General features: G+C 46.6%; 2 protein-coding genes across 2 annotated transcripts in view; one reads left to right on the forward strand and one right to left on the reverse strand.

The window, feature by feature from the left end:
* The window catches only part of LOC135903884 (kin of IRRE-like protein 3), a 612,412-nt gene that overhangs the window by 586,972 nt on the left and 7,800 nt on the right, over positions 1 to 17,640 (reverse strand). The gene's annotated exons all lie outside the window — the stretch shown is intronic.
* Positions 1 to 17,640, forward strand: part of LOC135903863 (uncharacterized) — a 51,362-nt gene that overhangs the window by 9,701 nt on the left and 24,021 nt on the right. The window contains exon 2 of the mRNA XM_065434276.2: positions 13,624 to 13,747. Within this exon, the coding sequence (XP_065290348.2) occupies positions 13,648 to 13,747 (100 nt within the window). The 5' untranslated portion in view covers positions 13,624 to 13,647. The remainder of the gene's footprint in view (positions 1 to 13,623; positions 13,748 to 17,640) is intronic.

The following is a 17,640-nucleotide window of genomic DNA, read 5'->3' on the forward strand; positions in this document are numbered from 1 at the left end:
GAAGTATACTCACTCACCTAGCTCCATATTCTTAAACTGAATACCTGACCGGAAAAGCACATCAAAATGGCGCAAAAGAAGTTCATCTTTTTTCCTGTCGTTACTCATAGAGAGAACGTTTTCGCGCCTATACTGCCGGTAATGAAGTAAAAAATTAAGCTGATAATTACGATCTAATTGTTTTGTGCTTCATATTTCTTACCATCCGGATGCAACTTATTCGCACTAGTTGGCATATAAGGCAACATACTTGAAAGGAATAACGTAAAATATGGGGTTTTGACTTGAATATTCTTTCAAGACCAATCACTTGGTGCTAGTAAACTCAATTGGAAATCAGCGCTCTGTGTGTGTGTGTGCGTGCGTGCGTGCGTGCGTGCGTGTCCCAACATACCAGTCATTCAGCGTACGACTTTTAGTATTCGGGCACAGAAATCAAGGTAAGCCTGCCTACCATGACCGCCCACTGAAGAAACGTGAAGAAATGGTGCCTGTCGCCACCACGACTATCGGTAAAGCTAGGTCGTCGCTACCGCCGTTAGGCGTGAGGAGGAACATGCGAGCCTTTCTGATAAAACATAAACAAAACCCCACTCCCCTGTCTACATAGATGAACTTAGTCCCACTTCTGACGTGGTCGTCTGGGGAGGGCTTGAGGTGTGATGGTTGTAGCCTAGTCCCCTTCAATAACGGCGAGCTTCCGGGGCAACCAGCAGAAACCGTGGGAAAAGCGCTGTCCGGGGAGCGGTTTCTTCTAACGAGAGCGTCGGAAGTTTTCGTAGTCGGCGGATCTGGACCAGGCTTTTATACCATGCGAGTCATTTGACCTTTGAGCCATTACAGGGACACTTTCAGTGGACATAAAGTAGGCTCCGCAGCTTCATTACATTTATAACTCTCTAGAAATTAGTGAGTTGCTCTGCGAGCATAATTACCATGAGAAAGTGCGCGAGAGCTCATTTTTACAAGTATGCTTGCAGGTGTGACAGCCATCGTTTGCTGGATAGTCTGCTTTATGATCTGCAATGACTTGTGCGAGCACGGCCCAAGGCCAGTCTAAGACATAATTTTTCTAATACAGCGTGATCGTTCTAAATGCTTCTATTTCTCTCGGCTTAGTGGCAGCAAGAAGTTACTTAAATGGACACTAAAGTGAAAAATGATTTGTTCTGCATCAGTAAATTACCGCTCTACAACACCAAAAACACCACTCTTACAACGATAAGACGTTTGGTAAGCCACAAAACGTGCAAGAACGAAATACGGGTGGTGACGCCTACTTAAGTTCCCGCACCTGGGTGCTGTGACATCTTGAATTTTGATAGCATCTTCTAGGGCCTACTAATTATATATAGCGGTACAGATTGACTACATTGCGTTCTAAAAGAACCAAATATTAAACATGACATGTTTCGAGAACTTTTATTCAGCCAACGCGGCCCAAATGCGAAAACATACTTTGGAATCCCTGACGTCACGCTGACGTACCGGCGCTGAGGTTTCGGCGCGAAATTCAAATCCTAATACTTGGACTTTCATTTTCTCATGTAATAATCAAACTATTTTTTTTAAATGACTACCTGCAGGGTCCTCAAACAATGCTTCATTAGTCTAAATTGATTTATTGTTTCGCTTTAGTGTCCCCTTAAGCAGACGATAACAAACGGGTGCGCTCAGCCGCCCTCTGCTGGCTATGGCGTTTCGTTGCTGAACAAGAGGTCGCGGATTCGGTTCCCGATCGAGGCAGCTGCATTGATCGCTCGCACCTCTCCGCGTCGCGTATAAGTGCTATGGTCAGGGTAAACGCATTTCGATGGGTTCATACTGCAAAAAGGTTCATCTAGTGTGATTTGGCTGCATGCTGAAGAACCCCCGCTGGAGACAATCAACACGGAGCCTCTCCAACTACGGTTGCTCTCACGGCCTACAAGTTGCTTTTGGCACGTTAAACTCAATAACTTTTTCTTCGAGCGTACGCCGCGCCTCAGTATAGGCATGATTTCAGGCAAGACGAGGAGCGAGATACATTTGTTCATAGTGTGATAAAGATTTCATACCTACCTGTGCATTCCCGGGCGCAACGCGGCGCCCGCCCAATTGTAGTTCATTAATTACTCGGTTCGTACCAGCTCGTTTGCTGAATCATTCTCACCGCATCTTAGTCTTCCTGCCCACACCGAGACCGCTTGCGTCACCCACAAGTCGGGCTTTGCTTGACGCACGCACGGAGCTCCTTCTGCGGGCCGCCCCGACCAACAACGGTGAAACGTAAACCTTGCCGAGCCCTTCCGCGGCGCGTCAAGTGAAGAGGAGGCCCGCAGGGGGTTCGCGGCGGCGTCGCCAGCAATCTCGAGTGCGTCACCTGTCACTAACGGCATCCCTCCACAGGGCATGGCACGTTGCACCCGCCAACGGCGTCCCTTCGGTTTACTTTCGCGATCCAATTTCCAGCGATTACCGGGCAGGAGAAAAAACAAAGCTCGCTCTGGGTGCGACGAGGAGAAAAGTTTTAATTGGTTTTCCACCCGGTACATTTATCCCGCGGGATTCGAACGGGGCGTGCGGGAAAAAGGAGAAACACGAAGCGCCGGACCACGCAAACAGCCAAAATCACGAACAACCGCGCATGCTTTTTAAGGCGTACAACACTTCATGCCACCATTGTTTTTTCTTGCGGTCAACCTGACCTGCTTTCTTCTTTTTGATAAGATTCGCACCCGGCGCTCAACGGGTTGTTTGAACCGGGAACGCTCGTTTTCAACTTCTTTGTTCTTTACAAGAAGATGCGGCTTGCTTCGCGAAGTTTGCTGATAATTCGGGCTCCGGGTACATTAAATATCAGTTAATCTGCGCAGTGGGTAGGGTTGTTAGTCTGCGCATAAACAGGGTAATGGTGCTTAACTAAAACCAAACGAGGGCTGCTGGCCGCGCCGATGTGACAAGTGAGCTCATGCAACGGCACCTCATAAAAGGATTCCGTGCAATAAGCTAAATGTGTATCTCCTTCTTGCGTTTTATTTTCTGTTGTCCATCGCTGACTATGTATAAGCGAGGCTGCAGAGGAGCGCGGTTTCCGCCTCTGGTGGAGGCCATAGCTGCAATGCCCTCAAGCGCCTTTATAACAAAGTGAGCGGGACCCGGAATATTCTTTGCAATATAGGTCGATTCGCTATGAAAGCAGCGTCCCTTAGAGCACCAAATAAGGTAGAAACGGAATGCTAAGACAAAATAAACTTTATTCTGACCATGCTGAGAAGTTTAGAAGCCCACACAGCATCCTGAAACGGCAATGAATTTTAGCATACTTTAGCTGCCTTTGCTTAATGACTGCAGCACCGTGGTGCTAGTCTGAAGTCCAGAAAACTGCTCTACGTGTTCCGGCAGCGGGATTGTGGCTTCGCGGAGCAGCTGCCCAACACGAGCTCAGCCTTAGTGGGATTGCATCGAGTTTTCTATGTTTTGAAACCATGCAATCTTGGAAGAAACGGCCATCCTACCACACTTCCATGTAGCCTATACTAAAATTTGAACCACAGTCCGTGAGGGCGCCTTGTCATAACTTCGTTCTAAAATACCACAATGCAATTAAGAACATGTAGCTTATCTCGTTAAACAGAAGAATTACTTCGTTGTAGTATTCTGCAATGGCGCTCACCGTGTAAGCATAAGATGGCAAGCTGGTAAGGCTTCATTGTACCCTTCGCTGTCCAGGTCACTTCATTGTAAAGGCAAGCTCGACACTATATGTCAGGCACCTATGATATCAGTGCGGGCGCGTTAGCTCACCTATTGGTGCCGGCGTTTCACTGCTTTAAAGAAGCGAGCGAAAGGCGAAAGAGATGTCTTTATTGAAAGCTGCAGATGTTTGCCTCCATGGCTGACGGCCTGGCATGCTACTTCAGGTGGTAATTCACAGGCATTGCACGATAAGACGCACTTCGGTCTCAATCTGGACTACGCCAGTCATGTGCGCGCCGTGGCTTGGGCTGCAGGCACGGATTCAAAATGGTGGTGGTAGAATCGCGTGCGCATAGCTTCCGCCCACGTCTCGTGTGCGGCCTTTGCTGTGGTCGTAACGGGACGACATTGGCAAATAAAGCGAGCCTCACTTTTATGAGTGAATATTTTTGGGCTGGACTCACTTCTTTTTTACATTCCCAGTTTTCATGTCACCCCTATGACCCGTTCGCTTAGTCTTCGCTTTATCCAATACCACAATTTATTAAACTAAGGATAGTGTTAGATTCAACCCAGAGAATAGATTTTATTCAACCCAGAGAATAGCTCTCGTTCAGAAAACGTGTGCTGTTAAATATCGCATTAATATTGACGCTGCAGGGTAATCTGCAGACTGTGCGACCTCCATATAGTATATAAATATAACAAGATCTCATTTCCAAGTGTGTCAAGAATTATATAATATTACATTGTGCTTTCTATGTAACCTCGTATTATCATATAAGATTATGTGAGGCGAAAAAATTGGTATTGTCAGCTTTTGTGTTTGCTTATCTTCCCGTAGACATAACCAGTGGCACGCAGAAGTGTCCCTTAAGTACCATGAAAACGTTTTTAGAGAGTACGCTAGCCATTTCAGAAGTTTGAGAACAGGAACCACAAGAAGAGTTTGGCCACTTGTTTAGGTGCTTTGCTGAAAATGACGTGTAATCGCGGCACCGCGATGACTCCATGTCCGTATACGCCCAAACGGTCTTAATAATGGCGTTCCGTACACGACAAAGCTGCGGCTTCTCCCATGGAGATAGCTTTGAGCAAAGCTTGCGTTATCTTTACACAGAGGAGACATAGACTGGACCAAAAGAAAGCATGTGATACAGTGATACATGCAGGCTATAGCTTAAGGTGTTACTAATTAATCACTCCAAAAAGAGTGCGTGAAACCCTTTATACTGTTCGATGTTGTGCTCCCTTTGTTCTAAAACAATGGCGCTCGCAATGGACCCATAGGGCGCGCGTTGTTTAAGAAGGGTCCCGTGTCATGCATCCGACCAATGGGCAGCAAAGGGGCGCTGCGAACCTAGCGCGCATAGGCTCCCTAGATAAGTTTCGAGGTAACGCCGCTGTCCCTTTCCCGCTCATCCTTCTCTAATCCTCCTCCTACACAGCGTGCCGCAGAGCCCCCAGAAGTCTCAAAACATCTAAACATGCGTGCAAAAGCAAAAAGCCTCGGGTTTGTGTGGTGCCACGTTTATCATCAATCGCCGATTTCGAATTGTATCCCGTTCAATAAATAATCAATTCACGCGTATGTTCGCATGAACCATACGCGCCTCAAGAGCGCGTTCACTGAGTTATTTACGTTCACCGAATCCTCATTTGGTTATCATGCTCGCCCGGTCGCGAAAAGAGACGCGCGACCGTGTTCAGCGCGGCCATCTTCCCGTTGGCTTCCGGAGTGCCCATTATACTTTTCTTATCATTTCTCTATTTCAGGCCTTGCTTTATTTGTGCTCGATACAATACGCTCATGCTTGCATCTCGGCAGGAATGCAGGATTGCCTAGAGTTCGATTCCGAATGCACTAGGGGCCAATATGGCTTAGTGTACGTGAGCTTCCAGTGTGCCCGTTAAGCAGTCATGCATCAATTATGCGCAGTGCGTGGACATGTCTAAGCTTCGTTCTCATGGCTTCTACCGTTTTTGTTGAATTTTCTTAACCTGCTTGTAGCTCATATACATCGCAGTTTTGTTTAAATTTATAACGTAGTGCTTAATTTTGTCTCAATTATCCTCTAAATTCTACCATTTAACTGTTTTCGAGAGTTTGCAGAGAAAAGTATTTGTTTAGTTCGTAAAAAATATTTCGTTGGCGCTGATCATCACAGATCAAATATTTAACGATGTGCCACCTGTATGCTTTATTGTGTTTTACACGTTCACTTAGAATTACGTAGCTTCAATATTTAGTGGTAAACGTGAAGCACTTGACTGCTCCAAAGAATCGTCGTAATTCAAGCACGTATAGCCGAAACTGAGCTTGGAGAACATTCAGAAAAGCCGCAGTCTGTTTTTCCATCGAAGCCGTTCCGTGCCAGTTTAGACAATCCGTATCTAAACTATAACGCATGATTGCCAGGCTGGATGAATGACGATCGCAACGAGATTTTCCTCTGGGGATGTTAGCAATACACTTTCCCTTTAATGCGCACGTGATTTAGACCATAACAAAATAATATGGATCCATGTTTTCCATCTTAAACGCAAATCGTCTTCTCGTTCAGTAATGTCCATTACCGATGGCAGCGCCACCGCACCGCTTAAAGAGATTTCTTCACCCATTTTTTGTAACTTAGAGAGTGCTGGCTGCGGCTGCGATATTGCGCAGTGATCCAGGTCACGTGATCCCCGGATCACGGTGATCCCGGACAGAGCGCAAACCGGCAAGTATACCCGCGTAGTTTGTCTTTGCCTCTTCGCACCACTGTGCGGGCGCTGCTGCTGCATACGTCGCAGCGCGGAGTTTCACGCAAGCTGCCACTCACTAAAGATAATTAGATGTGCGATGGTGGGATGTGAAGCAAGGATCCCGAACACAATAGCCCGGTTTAGCGCCGAGGGGTGACGTTTCGCAGAGCGTCGACACGCAGCGAAGGCTGGCTTGGAACGCGAGCGCGCACTTGCTCGTAAACGCGTAGAACGGCAGCCAATCAGATTGTGTCGCTTGACGCTGCAAACAAGTACTTCTGAGAAACACTTCGTGCAGGACGAGTGCGGCTTGGTGCGCATAGAGCGTGCTCTGCGGCTACTGTTTTGGTCGATCGCGTGTCTGCATTGTGTCAAATTTTAAAGCTTGCCCTGCTTAAAAAATTTGACGCTTTAGAATTCTAAGTTATTGCCGCGCATTGAAGACCAGAGTGTATCACTCGCCCGAAGAAGTCATAGCGTCGCCGCATGTACGCCGCGCCAAGCGCAGAAGTTCGTTGTGGCCACCTTAGGGCATCGCTCACTGTACTGACTGCAAATGCGCCATGCAGCGCAATTTGCCGCCGCCGAACTTCTCAGGCATTGGCTTACTTCGCGCCCTTAACTTCCTGCGCATTCTCTAGATGCCTAATTTTATCAAATCCTATAACAGCGATAACCAAGTGTGTCGGGGCAATAACACTGGTAGTCACTGGTAGAGCGTCAGCATAGGAACGTTTTGTCAAACGGCTTAATAACGAATCTGTTACGAACGAAGCAGCAAATAAGTGACACTAAGGGCGAACACGAAAATATGCAGAGGGCAGGCGGTTCGATCAGAGCGTGCATCCAATAGCAGGCTTTTATCCGAAGCAACAAATACAAGCCCAAAACAAATACGTTTTTGAATCTATGACTACATATGTGCCTAAAGGCAAGCTTCCTAAAAACAAAATGTGGTTTGTCGCAAGTTACCAAGTCGTGAGCTCACAAGTAGAACAATATTTAAAAAAAGCATAAGAGATGAAACTAGCAAAGCAGAATGAAAAGAAAAAAACAGAAGGTCATAGCTGGAATCTATGGACCCCCCTCCGCTTCATAGAAAGAAGCCCTTGCACCGTGCCATAGGGCAAGCACCGGAAATGAATTGTGCGTAGCTTCCGCTAAACATAGTGGACAAGTTTCTCCGGGCCGAAACCCGTGAAAATATGACGCACACTGTTGGTTTTGATTGCCGAGTATATTCCCTCTCTCTTCTTTACGCTTTTTTGTTGTCAGTGGTTCCCGTGCCCGGAACTCTGCCACTTCTTTTTAACTCACTGCGCTATACACGAATTTCTTTTAGGCGCAACCCGCCCGGCCGCTTTGCATTTCCGTATCGCCTGTTGAGGCCGGAAAGCACGATGGCCGTCCGCGCCTGCGCCGTACCTATGCGCACCGTGCAACCGGCTCGTGCACGGGTTTCACGCACTTCCCGCTCCACAAAATAGGAGCGGAGGTTGTCAGGGGCGACGTCCTCCGAACGCGTACGGTGGTCATTGAGGTGACACCACGAGCGTGCCTCAGGTGCCACTCGGGTGCACAACCGTCCATGGCAGACAATCAGACGAAGCGCACCGACAGTCGTTATTCCATAGCTTTATGACGTACCGCAATGGCAATATGCTTCTAACAAAGAACTGAAGCCCTCGTTCACAACGTTTGAACCAGATGTGATTTCTCCAAACGAAACGTACCCTTTAACTACTTTATAAGTCTGTGTTGTTGTTACCACGAAACATCTCTTTTCTCGTGAGCGTGAGCGCCTTATTTCATGCGATCACATACATTTGTAGCCCTGCTGTTACAACTTTCAGCCGTAACTTAACCGTGTTTGGGACGCCTGAGACTGCTGGTGTCGCGGCGTGAGGACGCGTGATCATGCGGCTGTTTTCATAATACGCGCGTTTTCTTCACAACGCGGAAAAAAATAGTTATGCGAAATATAGCGTGCTGAATCGGCTGTTTCAAAACACAAGTATCACTTTTCTATCAAAATTTGCGCCCTCAATTTAGTATTTAAGAAGTTAGGTAATTAATCTCACACAAGTATGGATGGTTAAATTATGAGAAAAATTCTCCTGGGGCGCTATTCTGGACATTCCGCCATTTTCTTCGATGCGTGACGTAGGCGCGACGCAAACAAAATGGCGCTGGTGTCCCGGTTTTGCCTACGTAACGTGACGCCAACTTGACGTTTCGCCTAAGAAACTGAAATGAAGGCACTGAATGTAGCGTTATCGGTAAAGCAAAACAGTTTTCCTCCGCAGTAAAAATAAAGCAGCTATCTCAAAGCGTATGATTATTCTGTCGAAAACGCTTCTTGCTTCCGTCGTCTGCTGCGTACAAGCCGTCGTCTGCTTCAGTAGCTCGGATGCGTGTCCCTGGAAAATGGAATGAGTCATCGCATGTTCGTGCCAACGCGCTTGTTTTCTTTCTTGAGACAACATACGCGAACTACCAGTGGTGATGCGCGCACGTTCTAGGCCACGTTATCGCTATTTCGTGAAACGCAAGTGACTCAGCCCGACTCGGCTGGCTTAGAAACGGCCGAATATCACCGATAGCGTTGCGCGCGCCAGAGATATCCACTAGAGCGACGCAAGCGCCGGCGCTGCCATCTCTTGTTCATTTCGCTGGTTACTCGCACCGCGGGAGGAAACTTCAAGGCGCCGCCTTGCGTACATTTCTTTTTGTAAGTTAGAAAAAGGCCGTTGTCATAACTTTTGATTGTGCGAAAAGGCATTAATCTCGATTACAATACAAATGCAGCAGTGAAAAGTGGACAACATTGCTGAAAGTTTGCTATATTCAACCAATATTATTTCGTATTTACGCGTTCTTTTAAAAAACGATGGCCCAAAACACAAATGCCAACACCACCCGAGAGCGATGCAAATACTATGAGCACGCGTTATGAACAAAAGATTTTCGTGGCGCCAAACGACGGGGAAAATGTGGCGATACGCATTCCTCTCGGCTGCCATTGCATATGGCTGCCCATTAGCATAATTCGCGCGGCTCGTCACAGCAAAAATTATGGCGGAAAATCTCAGCAATGGCGGCCCTGCGCAACGTCACGCATCGTCAAAATGACGTTTACGAAACAGCCCTTCCTGTGACGCTCCTCATGAGATATTCCTTCAGCCAATCAGCAAGCTGGCATGGCGCATATCTTGAATCGCCACCACATATCCGCGCAATTGCAAATGCATTGCACTGGCTTCTGCACGCTACCGCTCACATTCTTTTTGAAGCGCTAACATCACAATATATCTGCCAAGGACCAAAAAAATGTATTAGTCCATAACATTTGCAGCTCCACGTCACGTTTCGTCATCTTGATGAAAACGCAAAATTGCATTTTGCAATACTTCCGCTTCCCGGCACAAATTTCAAAACACGTGATCTTTCGACAGCCAATCAGAGAGTAAACATGGCGGATAATGGCGGCCGTGCAGCCGCCATGCGTGTCCAGAATAGAGCCCCTGGTGCAGTACGTCACTGATGAGATGAAACCATTGGTTGCGTATTATATATTATATATTTTATCTTTAAGTGCTGATCTGACGTTAGCTAGAGCACACATGTGTCAGAAGTTTCTGACACATGTGTCAGAAATTATCGATGATTCTATCCGCTGTCTGTCGTCGCCGAACCTTGCGTTATCTGATTTCATCGCCTGACGCGAATGGTGTAGAACTTTGTGGAGGGCACGCGGGTCCGAACGATTAGTCTGGAACATTCGACGACTGCTGTATAAAAGCCGACGCGCTTGACCCGCTGATCAGTTTTTGGACGATCGCCGAAGGTGTTCGCCGCTCTCTTTGTGCTTTAAGTGTAGCCTGTTTGTGGGCATAGGTTCGCCCAATAAAAGCCAGTTTTGCCTTCCACAGTATTGCTGCTGTGTTCTGCTATATATATATATATATATATATATATATATATATATATCAGACAGTGAGCTTCTGATTCTTGCCACAGAATACGCAGCACATAAACTTTCCTTCCGAGTGTGGAGAACAGCGTATTTTATTACTTTACTATAGGGAAACAAAACTGGATAGCAAAAGAACGTCCCCTCCGACAGGAGATTTGCAAAACCTTTTTGCAATACAGTTTCCCAAATATACGCACGAAGGGTAACTGGAGACATTGTAATATTATAAAGTTCATTTATACTAGCCGCACTTTTGTTCGCGATGCTTGTAACCCGCCCTTCGTATTAATTTCGTGGCACAAACACTTCTGAAAAGAGGTGTGTCGGAAAATAAGAAGTTACGCGACAACAAGCCCTACGGACTTGTTCACCTACGCGCATGGCTTACTAAGCGCGAGTAAAGAACTCTTTACAGGGCTTATCGTAGATGGCTGAAGTATTTCACATAAGTTAAGACAGAAGCAATAGCAGCCATTGCCTAAAGTCTCACCAGTCATGGTCGAAAAAAAAATGTGCTACTTCATGCACAAAGAATCCTAAGTGTTTACCACGAGAAGTGGCTTGATGTATTTAGCCTGTTAGAAAACTCAAAGCAGTCACTACGTGAATATAAGTGGCCCGTTTTATGCACATGCCCGTGCATAAATCAGTTAACTGCGTATTATTATCAGTAGAAGCAGAGCACTTGTAGCAGTTATGAAGGGCGCCAGTGGGACGACAATATGGTCAGTTATTCAAAAACTGAAGCTTCCGTGCCGTTCTGCGCGACGAAGCAGCGCTGTAAGTCACCGGTCTCTCGCATTCAGTGCGTGATACGTTGATGACCAAACAAGTCGCTAGAAATCGGTGAACGAGCAGCACAAAAAGTGCGCTCCGGAAGGAGCACTTCTCGACGGTTATGTTTCGTTGACAGGAAATCCTGGGAAAATTTTTTTTAAGAATAGTGGAAAGTCCCTCTTCCTTCGCGACGGAAACTTTATCTTTAGTTCATCCTAAATAATGTGGGGAGTCCCCATAATGACGCCACCATGTTGACGCTAGAAAACGGGCTTCTTCGACTCGAAGCAAAAAGCATCTGGCACCAAACGGCAAATAATTCGTTCATCCGAGAAGGTTATTGGTGTACCTGGAGGTCCACAAGGAGCCGCTGCTAAGCCAGTGAGTTTTAACTTTTTGCTCGGGCATTTCGCAAAACAACATGGCCCTATATCCATTGCTCTTCAAGCAGACAGTAATCCAATTTTTATATTAATCTTATTTTCCGTGAACAGTGGGAAACTAACACCGAGTCACTATTTGAACACTTAGTATGCATGACGCCCCTTTTGTAAACGAATGTTTCCTATGTTAAGTGTGACTTTAAACACGCCGCTCTTATTTTTGCATTTTTCAGTTCTCTGTGACAAACTGAATGAAATGCAGGAGAAATATTTCAGCCAAAATAGCGTCAAATGCTGTTCAACTGGAACTATACTGTACGGTTCGCGGTGTTTGAATGAAATGTATAATCTCTCCAAGTGGGTTTCAGAAGGCAGATTTCACACTCATACCACACTGCCATCTGTAGAGTCCCTGCTACAGGTTGTTGACAAGAAAGCCCAGATGATTAAAGGCGATCTTCCTGCAAGCAGTACTCGCCGCTGTCGCAACTTGCGTTCAGCCCACGTGCACTAAGCGTGTACTAAGTGCCACACTGCGTGTGTAATCGTCATTTTAAACCACGTACCGTGATTTTAATGGGTGTTATGCGACACGACACGTCGTAGGGGGTACCGTCATGTAAGCGCGCCCGCTTCACCATTTGCCTTGACGTTCTCATGCTGTATGAGTCATCCTCCTCTGTGTGCATTCATCTTGTGCGGTGATTTCCACTTTCACATCCTATTTTACTAATAAATGTGTGTACAGAAGAAGTTGGTCTTATGGATGATGCCCGCTCTACTTCTTTGATCTTAGGCAAACAGCACTTTTAAAAAATTGACCAGCTTAAAGAAACAAACAGGAAAGACAGAAATAGCATGCAACAAAAGTAAGCCAGCTAGAGCAGGCACTAAAAAAAGAGATACATCAACACGAAAGGTAAATATGAGTGTCAAAGCGCTAACGCATAAAGTTCACACAAAGTTCAATTGTGCGCGCGGTGCATCACAACACAGACTTTGCACAGCAAGTAATATATTGTTTCATCTGCGTATCTTCCTCTTCTGTGGATCTGTTCATCCCGGACCGCACAAGCGCATGGTGTGCCTGCTCGGGACTCAGTACAGTGTGTGTTGCTCATATTATGAGTATGCTCGTACATATTTGTGTACTTCAGCGTCTCTGTATACTCCAGTGCCTGTTGCGCTAAATCAGTACTTGATTTACAGCCTTTAACCGTTCTCGTTCTCGAGCTGCTGCGTTGTTGCGCAATATCCGAATGGTACGAGCACCAGTGTCATGAATATCAACGGCAACTCTTCCCTTCTTGCGCTCATAAATCTAGTTGGACCAGATCTCACCGTATCCGCCAGCTAAATTTATATTCTGTTTGCTTACAGGCAGTTCTTTACTAAGTGAATATCACATAAATATCTTCTGTTTTTTTTTTCATTTCTTTCATGTTTCGTAAAGCTTCTTTCTCTGTCGCACAGCCTTTGACGGGATTAGTTTCACACTATTTGCTTTCATTTAGCACTTTTGCTCTTAACAGAGCGTGCTTTGATACAGCGCAGCTTCGTTTACCCGCTTTCTCTTCTAATTATTATTTCTCATTTTTCAAATCTCAAGACAAATTTCTTCTTTGTTCCTGGTTCGATTGGATGCTTTGGATTTACAACGTCCGCCATTTCGCATATGACACGCAGTTGCTTTAGCTGCTTATTACGTTTAGTGCAAAACATTTTCTTCGCTCTTTGTCAAATACGGAGGAAAAAAATGTAAATTGTGCTGCAAATGCGATTACAAAAGTATGGTTCCTCACGCTTTCCCCACTCTCATAAAATTTCGATTCTGTGGTTTTATTTATATTTTACGCACGCGAAAAGAGGAGCCTTCCCACATTTCAACCCCTCCCAAACGCCACACAGATTAGTTATGGACGTATCGTACAACGCACACCCGAATGAGGCTCATACAATCCGTAGAAATTATATTTCGTTTAATCGAAGGTTGGTTAACGGTTTTACGCGTTCAGATGTGCCGCTGGTGTTTTAACGATCGCTTCCTGCGGCTCCGTGCAGCAAAGGCATCGTCGCCGTCCAGCCATGTGGCCAAGCCTGCTGAGCCTGGCTTTCGGCCTGACTTACGTCTGCAGCCGGACTCCTTCCACGCATGCGCAGAGGTTCCGATCTCCGTGGGTGCACGGTGAGTGGAACTTTCGGATGGGGAAGTCAGCTACCGCATTACATGCTCCCTGCTTCGGGGAAAGTGGGGCGTAAAGCACGCAGTACCAATTGCACTTGTCTGGAGTACTCGAATGGCCGTCTCCACATGCGGCGCCTGGAGGGGTCAAGATCAATTAGATAGGAGCATTGGTGAATCCAAAGGGAGGGCCATGAGTTCCCGCGCTCCCCTGAAAACTGTGGTTTGGATGCAGAAAAGAATAAGATTAGCAGCGCAAAATCGTAGCGCTTATAAAAGTTTAGGTGTTCTTGCATGTTGTAGCTCTTATCGTTAGCTTGAGGGTTTTCTCCACTTGTGCACAAATGTCGCTTAGGACAACGAAATTGCCACTCCAACTTCCAGCTTTGCTTCACCTGTGATATCATGATGCAACGTGGAATTAATCTACGTGCACCAGAGCTGGAAATGAACGTGATAGCGAGAGAGATGCGAACCTATGTTCGCCGGCACATGCAAGTCATTTAGGCTAGATTCACCCGGCCAGGCAGAGGGCTGATTAAGTCCACGGACGGGCAGGATGTGGCTTAGTGTCACTCAATCACGCTGCACAAAACGACGCCGCAAACGAGCTACTAGCAGAAGAGACAGAGAGAGAGAAGGGAAGACGGAAAGGCAGGGAGGTTTCGTTGTATAGTCATGAGGTAAGAAAAATAAGGTAGCAGCTTAGCGACGTCACGCTCGTCTGCGTACTGTACCGCCGATATTACCCCATGGTGTGAATTCACATTTACTTGAGCTTATTGTTACTGCATATTGAAGCACGAGGAACGGCGAAGGAGATGGGACGAAACTCTGAATGTAATAAGCATGCGCCAGCGTTGGCTCCTTGCGGCAAGAAAATCAAGCTCTCCTTAAATTGTGAGATTGAACGTCCCGGAAATGCGCGAGGTTGTCTAACTTGCCTCTAAATCTTAGTGCATGAGCGTTTTTTGCAATCAGCCTCCATCGAAATGCGGTCGTTGCGGCAGGGATACGAACCCGTGACCTCGTGCTCACCAGCGCAACGCCATAGCCATTGCGCCACCGTGGCGGGTTGGACTGAAAGAACTCTATTTGATCTGTATAAGCAATGTCTCCTGTTCTGCAGCACTTGACCGCTACCTAACTAAATCATATTATAGCCTGCACAGATGGGCCTGTTAAAGCGGACAAAGGCCACTGAGCCAGCTGCGTTCTGTAAACCCTCCCTTAGAGCTAATGGGCACGGCCTGCTGGACCCTGTAGTCTCATCGGTGGTTGCCGTGGTGGGGACAATTGCTGCTGCTCTACGTAAAGTAAAGGCGTTGCCTGCCCAGGATGCCGTACTCCTTGCATGCTCAAAGCCCCCATTGCAGCAACTATATCGTAGTTTACCATTCAGCAAGTTGCCACGCAAGTCACTATCGTTGTTGAAATACACCTCAATGACAAAGGCTTCACATTGAAGTTTCAGTGAAAGTTTTCGCACATTGGGACGCCTGGAAATGACATAGATGATCATCTTGTATGCACAGTACCGTCCGATGCCCCTAAAGTCAATCCCGAAAGCAATCAAGTCACGAAACAGGACGTAGACACTCAGTTTCTGTTGTTTTGGAATCCACCACATGTGCCCTGCGTAACCAGGCGGCTTGGTCGAGGGGAAGCCTAGCTACTGCATCGGATAAGGACAGAACCTTACTATACGCCAGCATGGTTAATAAAGACGAGACATGCTGATCCTCCGGTATGTACTTTATGCAATAACACGGGAGGCACTGAACACTTCCTGTGTTCCTGCCCATACTACTGGGGGTAAAGGCGACGCTCTCGTTCAGGAACTGCTCATGTGGTAGTAGTAGTGTTGTAGCTGCAGGAAGGTCTCTCTGCAGGCAGTTGACTCTGGCAATTGTTCCACCTGAGTGTCTCTTTCGGTGTCGCTGGGATATTTACCACCTTTTGGACTCCTTAGTGTATTCGAGAAATGTAAGAAGAAGGTGTGAAGACTCCTTTTGGGCTACATCGGATCCTTCCAGAAGTACAAGGCGTTGCAGACACACATTTGGGAAGCCTTTATTTTGCAAGTTGCCTTTCACCATGGTTGCTAGGGCACGACCACAGGACGTGTTTTATCTCTCCTGTCTCACTCAGTGCACGTGAAGTACAAAACGGAAAATCTGTGCATGCCGTCTTGAATAACCATGCAGGGGTACATCAATTGGATGGATGGAAAACATAATTTGGTCCTGCAAGTAGTGATAATTAACCACTAAGCGGGCCGCTCCCACGTCGTACATGGAGTGGTACATGGAGATCCTGTCCTTACTCGATGCACCAGAGAAGGTTCTTCTCGACAAAACCACCTGGTTACATAGCGTGCATGCGGCGGAATTCAAAGCGATAGAAAGTGACCTTGGATGTCCACTTTACTGGCTCAAATGCTTTCTGGTATTTTGACCTTAGAGGAATGGGAGAGCGCTGCCTGCGCAGCACAATCAGCTTCTTTTTTTCCAGCAATCCCAATACGAGAAGGGAAGCCACCGAAACATCAGGCTGAATCCTTTTTTGTTGAGATCTTTCATGAATAGAAGTGACAGAACCTACTGTATAAAGGCATTCTATATGTGTGCCCGCGATACCTTGCGTTTCCAGAGAGGGCCGCTAAAGTGCGCAAGGAAGCTTCACGCCGTCGTTCGAGTTTTTCTAAGGACGCCGATTTTTTGTACATGTGGAAACTACCCAAGTGACACTGCAAGAGACACTTAAAAGAAGCACTTGTCGGCCCCGATCTGAAGGCTAAATCCGCCTGTATCAACAATACATCAAAATCACACACAACAGGGGAGGACTCTGGATTTATTTTACCCGCCGTGGTTGCTCAGTGGCTATGGTGTTGGGCTGCTGAGCACGAGGCCGCGGGATCGAATCCCGGCCACGGCGGCCGCATTTCGATGGGGGCGAAATGCGAAAACACCCGTGTGCTTAGATTTAGGTGCACGTTAAAGAACCCCAGGTGGTCAAAATTTCCGGAGTCCTCCACTACGGCGTGCCTCATAATCAGAAAGTGGTTTTGGCACGTAAAACCCCAAATATTATTATTATTATTGGATTTATTTTGACCACCTTGAGCTCTTTACCGTGCGCCAAAATCAAAGTACACGAGCATTTTCACATTTCCCCCTCAGAAATCTGGCCGCGGCAGCTGTAAATTGAACCCGAGACCTTGTGTTCACCAAGAGAACGCTCTACGTATGACCACTAAGCCATCGGAATGGGTGAAATTGAGTTGTTGTCACTTACTTGATGGCATCGAATAATAATAGGAAAGCATTACATGGCTCATGAGGCGGAGAATGCGGCGTTAGCGGCGTTACCACACGATGTTACAAAAAAGGGCTACGAACCCGCGACCTTTGGTGGGAGTGGAACCCACTACCTTTGATGTCAATTAGGGCTACGAACTCTTGACCTTTGTTGGAAATCAAACTCTCGACCTTTGGTGGAAGTCGAATCCAAGATCTTTAGTTATGGCATAATTCCTAAGCACAATGGTGGTCGCAATGCTCTCCCCTTTATCCACGTAGGGATAGCTAAGTGTGCCTTGAATTTGTTTTTTTTGTTTGTTTGTTTGTTTTTATTCTTCTGTTCCTTTTCCTTACTCAGTCATATGTATCGCCTTGTTAGCAATAAAATCAGGCTAAATCAGTTTTGATAGTCAGCGCTTCGTCGGACCTTTCTACGACCGGTCATGGCGATGTTTCTTGCTTTCAAAGCAGCGCCTGCTTTTGCCTTCTTTTATTAGCCACAAAGCCTGCACTTTTTCTGCACTCTGTCATCCATGACGGTTCGTGCTGCAATCTCCGTGATCTGCAACCGCATTAGTAGAAAAGCTATTA

Source organism: Dermacentor albipictus, chromosome 1, assembly GCF_038994185.2.
Source record: "Dermacentor albipictus isolate Rhodes 1998 colony chromosome 1, USDA_Dalb.pri_finalv2, whole genome shotgun sequence".
NCBI lineage: Eukaryota > Metazoa > Arthropoda > Arachnida > Ixodida > Ixodidae > Dermacentor > Dermacentor albipictus.